This window comes from Hyperoodon ampullatus, assembly GCF_949752795.1.
Source record: "Hyperoodon ampullatus genome assembly, chromosome: X".
Taxonomy (NCBI): domain Eukaryota; kingdom Metazoa; phylum Chordata; class Mammalia; order Artiodactyla; family Ziphiidae; genus Hyperoodon; species Hyperoodon ampullatus.
Genome location: NC_136913.1, coordinates 106,664,782 through 106,684,811, shown reverse-complemented (window position 1 = coordinate 106,684,811; position 20,030 = coordinate 106,664,782). Strand labels below are relative to the sequence as shown.

Sequence of the window (20,030 nt, the reverse complement as noted above, 5' to 3'; positions counted from 1 at the left end):
TGGGGATGGCATTTTTCCTGTTCTAAAGGGAAGCGGGGGCAAGGTTTGCAGAGGCCCCGGCCAGCGTAGTCACTCTGCGACGGGATCCACGGGTCCCAGCCGTGGTTGGCAACAGGGCCTCGGGCTTTAGCAGGGTGGAGTGGAAAGTGGGGCGGAAAGTGGGGCGGGAAATCGAAAACCGAGCTCGCGGCTCCCGGCATTCCCCGTGGGCGGTGCTCCCCTTTGACCCCTCGCTCGCGTGCTACACATCCGGGTTTTTGCTACTAGTGAGGGGAAGATGGCGGACGCAGCTGTCGTGGTTCCCGTAGAGTGGATAAAGAACTGGGAGAAATCAGGGAGAGGCGAATTGTGAGTGTCCGGGATGGAGGCGGGCGCACGGCCGGGCTGGGCTCGGGCGTCAGCCTTGCTCTCATATTTGGGGGGAGGTTGTGGGGGGGGAGAGGTGTCCCCTCCCCCATCCGGGTGGCGGGTGTGGATGGTTGTCTAGGAGTTTTGAACTCGGGGATGAGAGGTGCTGGTAATCGCCGCCGACCTTCTGCCTTCTCCGACTTCCCAGAAATCCCCGCTGCCCGCCGGAGCTTGTCTTTCTTTAGCCTCTTAGAACTCCCGTTTTGTCCCTACGGGTCCCTGCGCTTTCGTTCCGTCTCTTTTTGTCCCCCTCTTCGCTGGAGCTCACTTGGCTCCTTTCTCTTCACGGGGCCGCGCCGGGAGGGTTCGGACTTTCAGTCTGTCCCATTTCTTTACTCTGCACCCGTTCGACTCCGCAGTTTGGAGCCCGGCGCCTCCTCTGCCTGAAGTCCGAACCGTCCCGGACTCCCTCCCATCCTCTCCGCCCGCCGCCGCGAAGCCCGGGGCGTCGGGAAGAACCCCGCTTGGCACCTCTCGTCCTCCCCGGGAGCTGTCTCTCGGACTGTCCCGGCCTCGCGCGGCGCCGCTGCCCGTGTGCGAAGTGTAGCAAGGATTGCCGCTTTCCCCGAAGACCTACCGGCATTTCTTTGCTCCGTCTTTTCACCTTAGAGCCGTTTCGGGTTGGAATCAACTTTCGTCATTAAATGTTTCCTAAACCCCATTTTGTCCTGGGACTGCAACTAATTTTGGCAACTCTCCAAGGTTCTCGTGTACCTAGAATAACGCGTTTCCTGTAGACCCAAAACTTGGTTGTTTTTTTTTTCTTTCAGTAATACAGAAAACAGTAATTTGCTATAACCGCGGTTTCCTTGCCCCGAATTTTAGCTCTCCCTGTCTCGGGGGGAAAATTCTCTTAAGCGGCGGAACAAACCCCAGATTTTAAAACAAATAACTTCCTGCGAATTTCTTTCTCTGAATCGCTTTATTAGTTAAAGCTCAGCCTGTATGAGATTAACTCCTGTTAGCCGTTTTTGCCGTGGTCGCGCGCCGACCCTGTTAGCCATTTCTGCCGTGGTCGCGCGCCGACCCTGTTAGCCATTTCTGCCGTGGTCGCGCGCCGACCCCCGTAGTCAGTTTACGGTTGCTGGCGCGAGATACGGATCTTTGAAACTTCGTTACTTGGAACGAAACGCGGGGAATGCGTTGGCCGATCTTGCGCGTGTAATAGCGCCAGCCTATATGGCCCTCCCCACCCCCTTGCCGCGCTCGCGCTGCCTTATGAAGTCTTAGTGTGAGCGTTAGACTTGGATTGCCTGGGTAAGCGGCAGTTTTAGCCACTTAACTAGCCGAGTGACCTTGGGTAGGTTCCTTAACCACTTTGACCGTTTCCCCTTGAGTAAATTGGGAATAATAAGTACTCAAAGCATTGCTGTGAAGACTAAATAACGCCTGTAAAGCACTTGCCTTATAGTAAGTACTCAAGTGATAGCTATTAAAAGTAATATTATTATTCCAATCTTTAGATATTTAAACTTCTTTGGACAGCTCTTGCACTTAAAGTCTGTACCACTCAGGTTAGCAATTAATTGGTCTCTGACTCTTTCATGTATACTCTTGTACTCTAACGAATTGAGAGACCCTTGAAGAATGGGGACTGTCTCACATTTCTTTTGGTTCAACCCTCCCATCCCCGTCCTTCCCCCACCCCCCATAGCCTTTCTAGCATATGCTTAGAGTGCTTATTTTGTTAACTGACAGAGAAATCTGTTTGATAAGCATTACATTTTTAACTGTTAGGAACATTTTCCAAATCCTTGTACGTGCTAGTTAACAAATAGCTATTAAGTCTCTTGTGTGCAGGGAAGGCAGGATGGGAAGTTACCAAACCAAGCCATCATTTTCATCTATATTAGATTAGGATAACCCCCCAAAACGGGTAAATCAGTTCATTGTTTGTTTTGTTTAGTAGATCCAGATCAGTTTAGTCAGTTTTATAACTCTGTTCTGTTACATGAAGAGAGTTGTGTGACAGTAATGAAATAGTTTAAATAGTTGTTAAGTTGTATGAAATAGTCAAACAAATCACCATCCAGTGCTTAGTCTTCATTTACTGGACCTCTTTTTCCTCTTTGAATACTTTGTTGCATATAGTCTAACTTTGGAATTTTTGTATCTTGCTAAAGATAGAGTTAGCATTTTCATTTTATTAGAATAAAATGGTATTATAAATATATTACAAAAAATCCTTTCTTTTGTCTGAAAAACAGCTTCTTAAAATACAAACCAGCAACTGGAAATGTTAAAAAAATAATGTGTCACCATATTAATGAATCCATTTATATATTTGGCTTTTAAGATATGACCAGTATTTAAAATTATATCTTGGGTGGATTTTTCCTTTTTAATGAGATAAATTAGCAGATGAGCTTTAACTTGACTGAAAGTTACCGTTTTAAAAAAATGCATGATATGTTTCATGAGGTACTAGTTCACTTCTTGTCTGTCTCTTCTTATGAGTGTAAGTCTATTCTGGGAGTTGTAGTCAACTTCAGCAGCATAGTGAACATATGCAATGTATGGGATATTTTATAACTTTGAGAGGGCAAATTCTTAATTGTGCCTCATGAAAAGCAACTGTCTATTAAGATGGAAAGTCTTGGCTTTGAAGAATAAATTTTGTTAAGTAACTAGGGAGAAAAGAAAAACTGTATTTTGCCTATCTGAATGGTCCATCACATACTTAGCTAATCTATTGTTTCCAGGGATACTGATTATGTTTTTCATGGTAAATTATGGTGAATTCTTAAAATGATCTTTTCCAAGAGATAGCAGAAGGACAGAGGAGGACTACCAAAACATAATTGTCCTTTCCAGTAACACTTAGATCTGCTCTTCAGAGTTTCACATCTTAATGCAAACTCTTTGAAATTCTGCGACATATGCAAGATATGGATTTAATCACTTTAATTTTGGAATTAGAGCTTTAGTTTCTTGATGATTTCATATTGGCATAGGGTTTGCCACGATTAAGCTAATAAACTTGCATGTACTGGTAGATCCAGGGGAGAATTTTGTTTTTAGTAGGCATGATTAACACAGTGAGCTCAGCATTTCTTTGTGTCACAAGCAACCTTAATGGAGGATTTATTATCCAAGCTCTTAATCTGAAGATGTTAGTCTCATGTCAATACTTTGTTTAATTTTGAAATACTTATATTTGTTGAATATCATCTATTTGTCTGTTTGAAGAACTTAATTCTTTCTTTAAAAAAATTATACATCAATTAGACATTTTTGTTGGGTGTTACCTTATTAATTATTGGTAGTTATAATAAAATTTTAAAATTTAATCGCCAGATGTTTTGGTTACCATTCTTTTTCTTCTTCTGCTACTAGATGACATATTCCAGAACTTATGGAAGTACATTTGGATGTTCATTAAATGTTGTCTGTCCTGAATTTTTTGGAGGGAAGTTGGAGGAGGGAGTTTATAGCAAATAATCATTCTAAGAAACTTTAGTGTTAGTATTTAAGTCTTTTTTTTTCTTCAAAAGGTGCTCTAAGTTCAGCTGAAGCTTTATCTGAAACCATTTCTTTATGTCTTACTTTTCATTTGGCATTTGTTTTCTCATTTGACCTGTGTTCATAAGTCTTGGTCTTATTTCCCTGGTAAGAGAAATTCATTCTTCAGAAAATATTGTAGCAGTATCAGGACATTTTTCCAGGCTACTGCTTTCTTGGTTTGTTGGAAAAATTAAATTATTCTTTAATTAAGATAGAAAGAGTGCTATTAATGTACTTGTGTGCAGGAACTTCTGTTGTCTTTTTTAAGATTTCCTGTTCCCTTTCCTCCTCATAGGTGCATATTTTCATTTTCTTAAATGCATCTTTCAAGATAAAACTACATGTCCCAATATTCATTTTTGTGGGTTATGTCTCTCTTCTATCAATGATAATAGAGGTAGCACTTGCTTAACAAAATTTAGCCTTTTCTGTTGTTTTGTTTTTAAGAATTAATTGAAGCACAGATTGACATCAATTTTTTATATGTAGAGCCAACTTTGAGATGTTGAACATAATCAAGTAGTGCAGGCTTGTGTTGTGTTTCTTTTTTTTACTGGAAAATAGGACCAAGTAAGACGGAAAGCCAAATACTCATGTTAAAGAGCATTTGCAAAATAACATTAAGTTCTTGGAAGAACTGAAGACATTTTATTCAGTTTAAGTTTCACAGATATTTGACAGAAAGTATATTCTTTGTTCTCAGGGGCCTGAGATAGCATCTCCACAGTAGCACCAAACTGCTATAAAAGTGGAAAAAATGGTAAACTCAATTATTTGGAGGTTATTAAAGGACTAAAATAATCATTTGAATTTGTACCGAGGCAGAATATTTGATTATTTTTAAAACCACATTAAAATGGGCAACTGTTGGAGGTAGTTTTGTTTTCCTCCCTTTAAAATTTAGGATAGAGAACTAAAACTGTATAAGAGCTGTAGTAAGACACCCAACATTTAGAAACAATTGTTTCTTTAAGGATACTTGAAGATACTTAGTGTACTTAATGATACTTCTGTTAGTGAACTACTTAGGGGAAGAGCCGGACAAATCTCCTGACTGGGGGAAAATTCTTAGTGATTGTTTTTAGTTTCCTCTAACAACTAAGGCAGAAGTGTTTTATACTAGGGAAATAAAAGTATCTGTTATACAAGCAAGTTGCCTTATCATAATAACCCATCAGTGATTCCTTACACAATTTGAGCAAATCTTTGAGATGCTTATTAATAGTTCATGATGACATTATCATCTGCATCCTTTAATGAATATGTTTGTGGCCTTGTGACTGACAAGATGAAATTACATTTCAATGATTTTTAAAAATTATGTAACAATGACTGTACCATTAGATTAAGTGGGATTTGGAACACTGACATTCCCCCCTCCCCACTGGAAGGATTATAACAAAAGACATTTGCATTAAGCTTATTAAAACAAATAGAAAATGAAGCTATTGAAAATGTGAATAAGCAAACACATTCACTGTAAGAAGGAATATTTGACCTTGCTTTTTAGTAGCCTGGGTACAAAGGTAAAGATGAGTTACTTGATCTCCTTTGCATTCTTCTGTCAAAGATGCAGTATCTCCTGCTACTACATTCTAAAGGGAAACGAACCTCTGGGGACAGTGGTTCCCCCACAAGGGGGAATTGTTTCAGTACTTTATAGCAAATATTGAAGCAGCCTTGATGCACCTTCTTATATATTTACTCTTAACAAAAAAGGAGCTAGATGTCAGACATTTTTAGGTTATATTCTCTGATGATAGTCTTGAAGCAGATATTTTTGTATTGCCTAATGTAATGAAGATTGATTTTTTTATTTGAGGTAAGTTTGTGGTAGGTTTAACTTATTTTGAGAAACTAAAAGCTTACCCACTGTCTTAACACATTGGAAGGCCTATCTGGTTCACAGAAGTAGTTGAAAGTACTTGGGGTCAAACTTAAATCAGCTTATTTAACCATTTCTAAGGTGCTCTCTGAAAAATTTTTTTTTGTTCTTTTAATAGGAATTGGTTAAAAACTAATAACTAAATGAGATTTTCAAACTATGTAGATTTAATTTAGTAATTGTTCTCCAGTGGCAAGGTATTTTTATTCTTTGGTTTTGAAAATAATTTTGTGAGACCTACAAATGAATTGTTGACTGGGAAAAGTTTATTGAACCGTACCCTGCTCATTCTGATGATGAAGTATTGAAATAATCAAAAGACACAGAGAGGTGAACTGCAAGGGCATGCATAATCTGCAAAGTAGATAATCTCTCTGTGGATGATTGTAATGTGGTATCATATTTCACCTTAGATGTGATATATAAGCATATTCTGTAAGTCTTAAAGTTACTTGTTTTATTGACTATGGAAAGAGCATTGCTAGACATAAAAGAGTGAGAAACATACGCATTCATTGGTTCTCTTTTTCGTTAGAGCTTTGTACAGCTTGTAATAAGAATATTTCTTTTTCTGAAATGTGAAATTTAAAAAATACAGAAAAGTGCATAAAATCTAAATGTAGAGCTTAAAGAATCACTGTAAGATGCACACCCATGTAACTCATATCCAGCTCTAGTCAACATAGTCCCCCTTCCTGATTGCACCCTCTTTATCTCCCCTGTGGTAACTGACATTTATGGCTTTCTCTAGTTTTTATTTACAGTTTTGCTACCCAAATAAGTTTAAGTTTGTTCTTCTTGAATTTCATATAAATGGAATCATAGAGGGTGTATTCTATTGTATCTGGCTGCTTTTGCTCAACATTATGTCTTTAGGATTCATTCATATTTTTGCAGGTATTTGCAGTTCTTTGATTTTCATAGTTAAAAGATACTCCATTGTATAACTATACCACAACTTATCTCTTAGACTACTGATGAACAATTTTGTTGTTTTGAGCTTTTGGCTGTTACCAACAGTGCCAATAGAACCATTCTTATACAGGTATCTTAGTGTACACAGCATGTGTTCTTGTGGGATATATACTGAACTGTAGAATACATACATTGTATGTGTGGCTAGGTTCTAGATTGTGATTAACTTTAGCTCTGCTAGATACTGCCAAACTATTTCAAAATATACTCCCACCAGCAGTGTATGAGAGTTCACCTTCACATCCTGGCTAACATTTAATATTGTCAGACTGTAAATTTTTGGTCAATATAATATGTATCTAATGTTATTTTCTTGGGGCTCATATTTTCATAGGCATTTTTCCCAATTTTAAAAATTGAAGTGTAGTTTATTTACAATATTATATTAGTTTCGGGTGTACAGCATAGTGATTCAGTATTTTTGCAGATTATACTCCATTTATAGGTTATTATGAGGTAATGGCTATAATTCCCTGTGCTACACAGTATATCATTGTTGCTTATCTATTTTATACGTATTAGTTTGTATCTGTTAATCCCATACCCCTAAATTGTCTCCCCCTTCCCTCGCCCCCCGTCCCTCTCCCCTTTGGTAACCACAGGTTTGTTTTCTATATCTGTGAGTCTGTTTGTTTTGCATATGCGTTCATTTGTAGCATAGGCGTCTTTTTCTAGTTTACTAGTTTCTCTCCATTTTCAGGTTAATGAACTTATCCTATGATTTTCTGGAAACATTATTTTGCTCTCCCTTTTTAATTAAGTCTTATCTAACTGGAGTTGATTTTTATGTGTGCTGTGAAGTAGGGGTTGCAATATATTGTTGTGGTGGTTGATGTATATGAAGAAAGTTCAGCCTCACACATAAATAGTTGGCAAAAGGAGGAGAATTTGAGTAGCCTCTTCAGATAATTGTAGATATTCTTTGATATCATGTCAAAATTTGTCAGGTGGTAGTTTCTTAATGGTTTGTTGCAATGCCAAATCCAAAACCATATCAGTGTACTTTTTGTACTTTGTTAAATTGAAATCCAATTGTCTCTCTTTTACTTGGAATCTTTTACCCATGCATTATTTTGCAACATCATGCATTGGTCAGTTGGAAAATATTGGTTCACTGAATGATGCAGCATTTCCAAATATTGACACAAGCATTGTATAATATTAAAAAAACCCCGCATTCTTTAGTATCATCACTGAGCTTATCAGGAAAGTTTTTATGAATTGGGAACTAGCCACGTCTGTGGTGCCAGATAAAAGTTTTCCAAAATTCTAATTTTTGTTTGAAACCTTACATTTTATCATTGGCAACAAATACTCTCAGTTGTTTTCCTTGAAGTGACTGGCTCTCTTGGTTCATTTTTGAGAAAATGCTTGCCAAAGACCCAAATCCGAATAACCATAGTTTGTCATTTCTTTCAAGTAAAAATGGTGTTCTGTGAAAAAGCAGCTAGTTCAGCTCAGAATTCAAACAGTCGTATAGGTGATTTTCCTGGAGACAACCATGGTATTTTGGTGTGTGACAGAAATGTTTTATGTATACTTTCCAATTTGTCACATAGAATATTAAAAATACGTATTTTTTAAAAAGGCATGTTCTCAGGGCTAGGATTTATTAAAATTAATTTTCACTACTTCATTAAGGACATTTTCTTTATTGTAGATACAAACACATAACATCAGATAAATCTTAGCACATTTTTAAGTGTACAATACAGTATTGTTAACGATAAGCACAGTGTAGTACAACAGATCTTTAGATCTTTTTCATCTTGCTTGACTGAAGTTTTATACCCATTGAACAGCAAGTTCCCATTTCTCTTTCCCCCTAGCCCCTGGCAACCACCGAAATTCTACTTTTTGCTTCTATGAGCTTGATTACTTTAGATACCTCATATAAGTGGAATCATGCCGTATTTATCCTTCTGTGACTGACTTACTTAGCATACTATCTTCAGGGCTCATCCATGTTGTAGTATATGACAGGATTTCTTTGTGCCTGAGTAATGTTCCATTGTATGTACACACCATGTTTTCTTTATGTATTCATCTGTTGATGGACATTTAGGTTGTTTCTATCTCTTGGCTATTGTGAATAATGCTGCAGTGAACATGGGAGTGCAAATACCTCTTTGATATCCTCTTTTCAACTCTTATGAGTAAATACCTGGAAGTGGGATTGCTAGATTGTATGGTAGTTCTATTTTTAATTTTTTGAGGAACTTCCATACTGTTTACCATTTTACATTCCCACCAACAGTGCACAGGGTTTCCAGTTTCTTCATATCCTCCCTAACACTTATTCTCTGTTGGTTTTTAAAGGACTAATTTTTTTAAACAGGTGTTTTATGGTTCACAGAAAAATTGGGAGGAAGGTACAGAAATTTCCCTTACCCCCTGCCCCCGCACATGCACAGCCTCCGCATTATCAACATCCCCCACCAGTGTTACATTTGTTACAACTGATGAACCTATGTTGATACATCATAATTGCCCCAAATTCACCCCCGCACATGCACAGCCTCCCCATTTTCAACATCCCCCACCAGAGTTTTACATTTGTTACAACTGATGAACCTACATTGATATATCATAATTGCCCCAAATTCAAAGTTTACCTCTGTGTTCACTCTTAGTGTTGTACATTCTATGCGTTTGGACAAAGGTATAATGATGTGTATCCATCATTATAGTATCAGAGTATTTTCACTGCCCTAAAAATCCTCTGTGCTCTGCCTATTCATCCTTCCTCCTAACCCCTGGCAACCATTGAACTTTTTACTGTCTCCATAGTTTTGCCTTTTCCAGAATGACATTTAGTTGGAAACATACACTATGTAGTTTTTTCAGATTGGCTTCTTTGACTTATTAGTGTTCATTTAAGGTTTCTCCATGTCTTTTCATGTCTTGATAGCTCATTTCTGTTTAGTGCTGAATAATATTCCATGGGGTCAGTGTACCAATTTATGTATCCATTCACCTACTGAAGTATATCCTGGTTGCTTCCAAGTTTTGGCAGTCATGAATAAAGCTGCTATAAATCCATGTGCAGGTTTTTGTGTGGACATAAGTTTTCACCTCCTTTGGGTAAATATCAAGGACAGTGGGATTGCTGGATCATAAGGTAAGAGTATGTTTAATTTTGTAAGAAACCACCAAACTGTGTTCCAGTGTGGCTGTACCATTTTTCATTCCCACCAGTGATGATTGAGAGTTACGTTGCACCACATCCTCACCAGCATCTGTCGTTGCCAGTGTTCCAGATTTTGGCCATTCTGATGGGTGTGTAGTGGTATCTCATTGTTTAAATTTCCATGTCCCTGATGATATATGATGTGGAATATCTTTTCATATGCTTATTTGCCATCTGTATATCTTCTTTGATGAGGTGTCAGTTAAGGTCTTTGCTCATTTTTAACTTGGGTTGTTTGTTTTCTTATTGTTGAGTTTTAAGAGTTATTCATATATTTTGGACAGTAGTCCTTTATCAGATGTCATTTCTGTTTTTTTTTGTTTGTTTGGGGTTTTTTAATAATGACCACCCTTACAAGTGTGAGGTGATGCCTTATTGTGGTTTTGATTTGCATTTCTCTGATGATAAGTGATGTTGAGCATCTTTTCATACACCTATTGGCCATTGGTATGTCTTCTTTGGAAAAATGTCTATTCAAATTCTTTGCTCATTTTTAAATCAGATTTTTTTCTTGCTATTGAGATGTAGACGTTTCTTAAATATTTTGGATATTAGCCCCTTATCAGATACATGGCTGGTTTGCAAACATTTTTATTTTCCATTTCGTAGGTTGCCTTTTCATTCTTTTTTTTTTTTTTTTTTGGCTGCACCGTGTGGCACTCAGGGTCCTAGTTCCTTGACCAGGGTTGGAACCCGTGCCCCCTGCAGTGGAAGCATGGAGTCTTAACCACTGGCCCACCAGGGTAGTCCCCTGCCTTTTTATTCTGTTCATTGTTTCTTTGCTGTGCACACAATTTTTAGTTTGATGTCCCACTTGTCTGTTTTTGCTTTCATTGTGCTTTTGGTGTCATATCCAAGAAATCATTGCCAAGACCAATGTCATGAGGCTTTCCCCCTGTGTTTTTTTCTAGGAGTTTTACAGTTTCAGGTCTTATTTTTATGTATTTGATCTATTTTGAGTTGATTTTTGTGTATGATGTAAGAAGTGTCCAATTTCATTCTTTTGTATATGACTATCCATAATGCTCTTGAATTATCTATAGTGCTCTCTAATGACTTTTTCAGTTTAGTTGTTACATTCTTTAGCTCCAAAATTTGGTTCTTTTAAAATTTTCTGTCCTTTTGTTAAAATTTCCATTTTGTTCATGCATCATTTTCCTGAGCTCATTGAGCATTTTTATGATGGTTATTTTAAATTCTTTGTCAGATAATTCATTTGACTCCAATTCTTTAGGATCAGTTTCTGGAGACTAATTTTGTTTCTTGTATTGGGCCATTTTACCTGTTTCTTTATGTTCTTTGTAATTTTGTGTTGATATCCTTGCATTTGAAAAAACACTCTTATCCCAGTCTTTATGGACTGCTTTAGTACAGGGAAAGGCCTTTACCAATCAGCTTGGCTATAGATTCTGGGGGCCTCTCAAATTTTTTCTCTGGACTCGTGTAGATTCCAGATAAGAGGGATTTTCCAGTTTCTTTTTTCCCGGAAACTGGCACTCTCTTGCATTCTCTGGTGTCCATCTGTTGTACCATGGGTCCTGTGAAGCAGCAGCACACCACCCAGCTCTTTTTGTTCTTAGTGGCTCCCAGGCAGCTAGAGTATGCTGAGTGCCATCAGTGCCCTAAGTCAGGCTAGACAGAAACCAGTCTCTCAGGCAGTACCCCCTCCCCAAAGGCTGGGCTATTGGACACTCTTCTTTCTCCCTTGAGGGGGAGATTGCCAAGCTGTTGCTCCCCCCCCCCCCCAAATCAGAATGTTAGATGTATATATAGTCCAGTCTTCTCTTTCCCTTCTCAGGGAGAATTTGGGAATTGGGAATTTCCTCCCAGTTGTGTGGTGTTGTGCCAGGAGAAGGGACTATGGTGAAAGAGTGTCTTGTGTTTTCCTACAAGCTTTGATGCAGCTGGTTTAGTCCTCGCCTGGGGTGCAGGAGCCTCTTAACTGGTTTCTGAATTTCTCATAAAGGGAATTGGGTATGTGTATTGTTGAGTTGTGTTTCTATGGGAGGAAGGAAGGCCTGGGGCTTCCTATTTTGCCATCTTGCTGAGGTCACTCCTATCAAGGACATTCTTAAGGGAAACTGGCTTTTGTTTGTGAATGGTCATGAAAGATATAATGAAACAGTTTGGTGACATCTTACATGAGACTGGCTATATTCTTTCCTTTGATTTCTTGATCATGAAGAATTCAATGAGACAGTTTGGTGCTACTGTCTTGATAAATGTTAAGGTGCTAACCGTCTTACCTTCCTTTGCTTTTGAATTATTAGGGCAAATGTCATTACAGCAAAAGAAGGGGAATGAAGTCTTAGTATTATTATGAATATAGTTTTGACCTTGCAGAACTCTAGAAAGTGTCTTGAGGATCAGGGGTTTGTGAACCACACTATCAGAACTGCTACTTTATCAAATATAAGTTTTTTTCTATTCCTGATTTTCTAAAAGTCTTTTTAAAAAATAGTGAATGGATGTTGAATTTTGTCAAACGTCTTTTATGCATAAAAGGACTTTTAGAAAATTAGGAATAGAACCTATTCCTGAATTATTATGTTATTTTAAAAGTCAATTTAATGTGGTGAGTTAATTTGAACCAACTTTGTGTATTTGGGATAAACCCACGTTAGCCTTGATGTATTTCACTGTTTTTCCATTTATATATCTATCTCTCTATATTTAATACTACACATGTTTAAGTACCATAAGTCACTATTATTATTATTCAGTTAATATTAAATTAGAATTACCTATATACTTAGCACTTTTTCCCCTCATTTCTTGCTGCAACTCTAAGGTTCTATCTGGGATCATCTTTATCCCGCCTGAAGAATGTCCTCAAGCATTTCTTTTAGTATGTGAACTCAATTTTTATTAGTCTGAAGTTCAGTCCTTATTTTGTCTTTTCTTGGAACTGTGTTTTTTGGGTATAGAATTTTAGGTTGACAGGTACTTTGTTTTAGCACCTTGAATGTATCTTCCAGCTATCAAGTGTTCTTGTTGAGAAGTCATGAAGATACTAATTGCCTTTTTTTCCTCAGGTGCTTAAATGATTTTGTCTTTGGTTTTCTGTAGTTTTACTATTGATATGCCCAGATACAGATTTCACTTCAGTTCTGGAAAACTGAATTCTTGGCTATTATTTCTTCAAATACTGCTTTTGCCCTGTTCTCTCTTCTTTCTGGAATTCCAATTAAACATACCTCTTTTCACTGTATACTGTATATCTGTCCTTTGCTGTATTTAAATTAGTGAAGAAATATTCACCATACAACAGGTATTTTTTTTTAATTTTTAATTTTATGAAAAAAATTTCAACTTTTTGTTTTTAAACTTTGTTATTGGAAAAAAGTCTCAGATGAGAAAGTAGATATAATAGCTCCCCAATGAAATCATCAACCAACTTAAATATTTATCAACTGCTGGCCAGTCTTGTTTCATCTATAACCCTACCCATTTTCCCATACTTTTGAAGTAAGTATTTCATCTGTAGATATTTCAGCATCTATCGTTTAAAAAGTTATAAAATATTCCAGTTGACTCATAAATGTTAATTCTTAAAATATTTGTTTGAAACAGAATCCAAGTAAGGAGCTATACATTGTGATCGATATATCTCTTAAGCCTTTTTTACCCTGAGGATCCCGCACCATCTTTTATTTTCCCTTGTAATATATTTGTTGAAGAGACTGGGCCATTGTCCTGTAGAGTTTCCCACAGTTTGAATTTAAGTTATTGCCCCCCCCCCCGCCTTTAAAGACAACTTCATAGGTGGTGGTATGTTCTTGTATATCAGGATCAGGAGGCACATGATATCCGATTGTCTCTTGTGATGTGAATAGCCATTAATAGATGCCTAGATCCTTTAATTTATTAGGGACCTTAAAATGGTGATGTTCTAATTCTACCATTCCTTTGTTTGTTAGCTGAAATACTAACAGAGGCATTTCTTATCAACTATTCGTTCATATACAGAAGGCAGAATAAGTGCTTGATTTTCATTCTTTTATTTACCAGTTTTCAAAATAATGACTTGATTCACTAGCATTCTCCAGTTCTGACCAATTAGGGTTTATAGGTTTGTTTTATTTAAATTATAAACTAATGAATTTAAAAATATCTGCTACATTTCCGGATATTTTTAGTTGATATAATTTGCTCTATAAGGACTATCTATGTTAGGATTAGAAATTAATACAGATTATTTGTTTTATTCTAGTTTGCATTTATGCCGGATCTTCAGTGAAAATAAAAGCCATGATAGTTCAACTTATAGAGGTAAGACTTTTAAAAGTATCATAGGACTTCCCTGGTGGTGCAGTGGTTAAGAATCCTCCTGCCAGTGCAGGGGGCATGGGCCTGATCCTTGGTCCGGGAAGATCCCACATGCCACAGAGCAACTAAGCCCGTGCGCCACAACTACTGAGCCTGCGCTCTAGAGCCTGCGAGCCACAACTACTGAAGCCCACGCACCCTACCACCCGTGCACCACGACTGCTGAGCCCACGTGCCACAACTACTGAAGCCTGCAGTGTAGGGCCCGTGTGCTGCAACTCCTGAACCTGCGTGCTGTAGCTACTGAAGCCTACATGCCTAGAGCCCCTGCTCTGCAGCAAGAGAAGCCACCACAGTGAGAAGCCCGTGCACCCCCATGAAGAGTAGCCCCCTCTCGCCACAGCTAGAGAAAGCCTGCACACTGCAACAAAGAGACCCAACGCAGCCCAATAAATAAATAAATAAATAAATAAATAAAAGTATCATAGCTATTATCTTTGGCTTGGTCAAAATTAATAAATATCCTGTTTTCCATTAAATTTTATGAATAAAAGCAAAAGGTCTAAGATATTCACATTATATAAAGCTTTTATATGAAAATATTAGAATTGAGATTAAAACTATAGTTACAGTAAGACTATATATCTCTTTATATGGTTGTCTTTTGACCTGCATAATAGTCATATAATATTGCTTGGCTTTTATAATTATAACATGGTATATTTACCTACATTTCAGCAGTTGCTAGCTGTAGTAAAACTTATACAGGCTAGGTATCAATCATAAACAGAAGAGAAGAGCTAGCATGGAAAAAAAAATATTCTGATCTTTTTTGCACTAGGAAACTTCCAGAAACTGAGGTTCAGTGTTTTTACTAAAGCTGGTTATGTTTAGGTGGTATCTGGGGATCTTGTTAAAGGTAGTATCATGGAAAACATTAAAAGGAACGGAGTTGTTTACTACTGCATATCACAAATACAGTATATTAAATAAAATGTTATTAAACGGGGTGTAAATTTTTAGTTATGTTAATTTTAAAGGATTTGCTGTTTAACTTTCATTAATTTAAAATTAGGTATATGGGGCTTCCCTGGTGGCGCAGTGGTTGAGAGTCCACCTGCCGATGCAGGGGACACGGGTTCGTGCCCCGGTCCTGGAAGATCCCACATGCCGCGGAGTGGCTGGGCCCGTGAGCCATGGCCTCTGAGCCTGTGCGTCCGGAGCCTGTGCTCCGCAACGGGAGAGGCCACAACAGTGAGAGGCCCGCGTAACACACACAAAAAAATAATAATAAAAAATAAAATTAGGTATATGGATTTAGAAAAGGAGGGGCAAGAACAAAAGCAGTAACGCCCAGTAAGTTTAAAGCATTTTCATGTGTAGCTTTCACTGGGGATAGAACCCATAACATTTTTTTTTCAAATCTGGAAAAATAATTTATAGTCAATATTCTATTTTAAATAAAAAATTATTAGATAATTTTCTGTAGATAAGTTTACTTTTATCAAAAATTAAATATTACCTTAATATGAGAATATATACTTTTTGAAGAACATTTGGGTTTCTGAATAGAAAGCATTTTTAAACAAATGAGTAAGCCATTTTTCTTTCTGTCATTTGGGTAAGACTTGTTAACATTCCTAGCCCAATCCCCAAAGTTATTTTCCAATCATCCTGCTTTTAAAATTGCATGATCATTCATGAAGATTTCTGAGGTTGATATAATGCCTTCTTTTTTGAATAAGTCAGTTGACTGTCAGAAATGTAAGAGAGTAAAAAAAGATTCCTTTTTAAAAGCATTTGGATAGTTATTTTTTTCACCTTATGTTTAAAACAAGTTTCTAACTTCTCAGTTAACTTGGATCTTGTTTGCGATTGAAACCTTAAGTAGATAAAATAAGAAAAAGAATTCTCAGAAAAACTATAAATAGTGTAACAGGGTGATTACTCTTCCAGTTTTAAATGGGACTGTGTGGATGTTTAATAACTATCAGATTATTGTTAATTTGCATGGTTGTTCTGATTCATGTATGAAACCCCAAATAGTAGGAGTGTGGCCTCATTGGCTCAACTGCAGGTGTTCTCTCTTGCTTGCCCTTGCCTACTTCCTCAACGCATAACACTCTTTGGCTGATATCTGCCAACAATCAAGCTTTGGTCTGAGGGCCCGAGTGGGTAGTCCATGCAGGGAATTAAATGTCGTTTCTTCAGAATTTCCTTCGTCTGTCTCAGGAGGATTGAGTTTGGGTGGTGTTCCTTGTGCCCTTTTTTCCCTTTCTGCCTCTCCCTCAAATTGATTTCATTTCAGGCAGGCAGTTTCCCTTGCACAAGCTGCTTCTCCTTGTTCTTTTTATAAGTCTCTTCCCCACCCCCCCATAAAATAACATTGTAAGGTTGGCTGATAAACATGAGTAGTCTTAGTGATATTCGACATAACCAAGAACTAGTGTCTAAAATGTTCAAATTCCACAAAGAGTGTCTACAAGTCCCTTTTACTTGTGGCTGTTCTTAAAGCTGCTTTTTCTGAAACGTTAGCATTTATTCTTTTCTGTGTAATTATAAGGGTTGTAAGTTTTCCTCCCCATTGTAAATGTAAAGTTTTTCAGCTTTAGTGTAGATTTTGCAGGGCTTTTTCAGCTTTAGTGTAGATTTTGCAGGGCTTTTTCAGCTTTAGTGTAGATTTTGCAGGGCTTTTTTGCAGGGCTTTCAGCTTTAGTGTAGATTTTGCAGGCCTTGCCACTTAAATGGGCATTTAAATAACATGTGAATTGGGGACTATCTTTGCTACTTTGTGGATTACATTGTGATTGTTTTTATGTTACTTAGTGTCAGCAAGATGACCTTGGGCCATTTGTTCTCTACTTTAATCTCCTTTGATTAAGATTAGAATTCCCTCAGCCCCTGTGAGCCCATATTCTTATGGGAATTTAGTTTATGATGCTCAGCTGTTTTGTGCTTCTAAGAGTGATTGCTTTTTAAAAAATCCTAGTTATCTGGATAACTTCAAATGGCTATTATTTGTTATAAAAGCATTTTATTAATGGAAATTGAAAGCATGAAACTGACCTCATATTCCTACCATGCTAACAGAAATTTTTCCTTTGCATTTTAGTTTTTATATAGTTTACTATAAACATAATGAAGGCATATTTGTGAAAAAGGTAGAATATATTTAATGGATTCTTCATAAGGAATTGGGATAATCTAACTATATTTCTTTTGTGAATAATTTAATGGACAAATTTACTTCATTGTAAAATACTATTTTCATTGTTTAATGGGAGATTGATAAAAGTTTTTATTTCTGTTATGTTCCTTTTTTGTGGCTAGTAGTAGACCAAAGGAGAAGATTTTTAAATATTTGATTTCTCTTTTAAATTTTTAGTTTTTGGCCGTGCTGCACAGCTTATAGGATCTCGGTTCCCCGACCAGGGATTGAACCCCGGCCACAGCAGTGAAAGCACCGAATCCTAACCACTAGAACACCAGGGAACTCCCAAATATTTGATTTCTTAACTTGTTATATTGCCCTGAAAGATTTTTTGATTTATTTCAAAAGTGGATTATAAATTGACTTTATTTTACATTAATGTTTTTAGAGCTACTTTTTTTTTTTTTTTTTTTTTTTTGCGGTACGTGGGCCTCTCACTGTTGTGGCCTCTCCCGTTGCGGAGCACAGGCTCTGGACGCTCAGGCTCAGCGGCCATGGCTCACGGGCCCAGCCGCTCCGCGGCATGTGGGATCCTCCCGGACTGGGGCATGAACCCGCGTCCCCCGCATCGGCAGGCGGACTCTCAACCACTGCGCCACCAGGGAAGCCCTGTTTTCCTACTTTTAATGAGAGGAAGGAGATAAAGATTTTAGTGTATGGGACTAAAGAAAAAGGTGGCAGAAAGGAGGTGTTCACCTGACCATTAACTCCTCCCCCCTCCCCAAATTCCTTCTCCAGGAAAGGGGGGTTATGCTAATTAATAGTGAATGAGACTACTGTACATGTGGTTGACAGTTCTCATAGGACTGATATTTTATGTGTGTATGTACATATGTAATTACGATCAGCCCTTAGTATCTGCAGGGGATTGGTTCCAGGAGCCCCCTCTGATAACCAAAATCCGAGGATCCTCAAGTCCCTTATATAAAATGGCAGTGTACAATGACTAAAGTCAGCCTTCCATATCTGTGGATGCAGAACCTATGGATACAGAGGGCTGAATGTATTTTAGTTTGAATTCTGATGGAAATAGAGGAGAAAATGAGATTTTGGGGAGAAATTTCTCTGACAGTAGGATATGGGTAAAATTAAATTTTATATTTACTGCTATTCCTTATCTGTTGTCAGTGTAGCCCTGCATTTGAATTGACTATAATCTGAATATAGTTAGAAAAATCTGTGAATTTCCTGGCGAGAAGAATGGTTAGTTTATATTCACTTGCTAGAGTTCTATGCACTCATTAAAAATAATTTCGTAGACTTTGGTAGCATGAGAAAATGCTTTTAGAAGTGTTTGTCAGGTAATCAGAATACCAAATGATGTAAACTATGAATGCAAGTATGTAAAATATGTAGACATATAGAAAAAGATTGGAAGGAAGTGCTCAAGCAGTAGTTATGTTATAGTACTGGAGTCAAGGTTAACTTTTTTCTACTCTTTAAGTATTGTGTTTTTGTGAAAATAAAAGGAAAAAATCTGCTAGGGAAAAGCATTAGAAGTATAGTTTTCTTAATCATTATTGATGTTTATAATAATTCCGAGAAGTAGGAAATACGTAGATCTTTCCCTAGAGAGTCTACCTTTCATGTTCAAGAGACTGTGTCATTATACTCTTTCTTTTATGTTTGACAGATTTCCAGCAAGCCCTTTATGAGTTATCATACCATGTCATTAAAGGAAATCTAAAGCATGAACAGGCATCTAATGTTCTTAATGATATTAATGTAAGTATATATATGTTTTTTAAATTTGATAATTGTTACATATTTCTTTTTGCCTTTGATGGAAGGATCCCTGAAGTGTATAACTTGTGTTTCATTTTATTCACAATTATAGTAGTGAATGTTTTAAGATAATATTGGTAAGCCATTGTTGCTAGACAGAAATATAGGTATTTTAATCTTTTTCTCTGGTTGTGAGTAGAGCAGGAAATATTATGTAAGCTGGGAGGGCAAAAAAAAAAAAGCTCCTATAAAAAAATAATTTAGTTAGACTGTTCTCCCAGTATAGCATAACAAGGCATTTTCTTTTGTTTGTGGTTATGTTTAGAAATTAAATATATTAAAAAAATTGAGGATTAAATTATTTTAAATTGAGGTTGTATGATTCTAATGTTTGCTTGATGCTAATTTTCATGTTGTTTGTTGTTTGCTTTAGAAAATAATAACTAGACTTTTCCCTAACCTTTAAGTGGTTATTCTGTTTCACTCTTTTATATATTAGAGAATTTAAGTTAGATTCAGACCAGATACTTTCCATGGTTGTTTGGTATTTGAATTGAAAGATGAACTCTCAAATTGTAAGGGTGTTTTTTGTAAAGCAGGAGTTAAGTTTCATTTTATTACAAGTGGTGTATTATTCTATTATTATTAGGCTGGATTTTACACTTGTATAAATAAAATTATCTTCCCAGTTGAGAACAGCTTTCATAATAAGTATTATTGAGGTGGTACCTGGAGTTTCTTGATGTCAGTATGAATTTCCCCTGTGCTGCTTTAAGCTTCTGTAGCCTTTTTCTTTCTATGATTTTTGTGCTTTCCCGAGGATGGTCTTAAGGACTTTCTATGTTTAGTAGTTGTGATTTTTT

At 37.0% G+C, this 20,030-nt stretch overlaps 1 protein-coding gene across 1 annotated transcript in view; it reads left to right on the top strand.

Moving 5' to 3' along the window:
• Positions 1 to 277: 277 nt before the first annotated feature.
• The window catches only part of THOC2 (THO complex subunit 2), a gene marked incomplete at its 5' end in the record, with an annotated part of 111,685 nt that continues 91,932 nt past the window's right edge, over positions 278 to 20,030 (top strand). The window contains 3 exons of the mRNA XM_079727044.1: positions 278 to 348; positions 14,176 to 14,234; positions 19,076 to 19,167. Coding sequence (XP_079583170.1) covers positions 278 to 348; positions 14,176 to 14,234; positions 19,076 to 19,167 — 222 coding nt within the window. The remainder of the gene's footprint in view (positions 349 to 14,175; positions 14,235 to 19,075; positions 19,168 to 20,030) is intronic.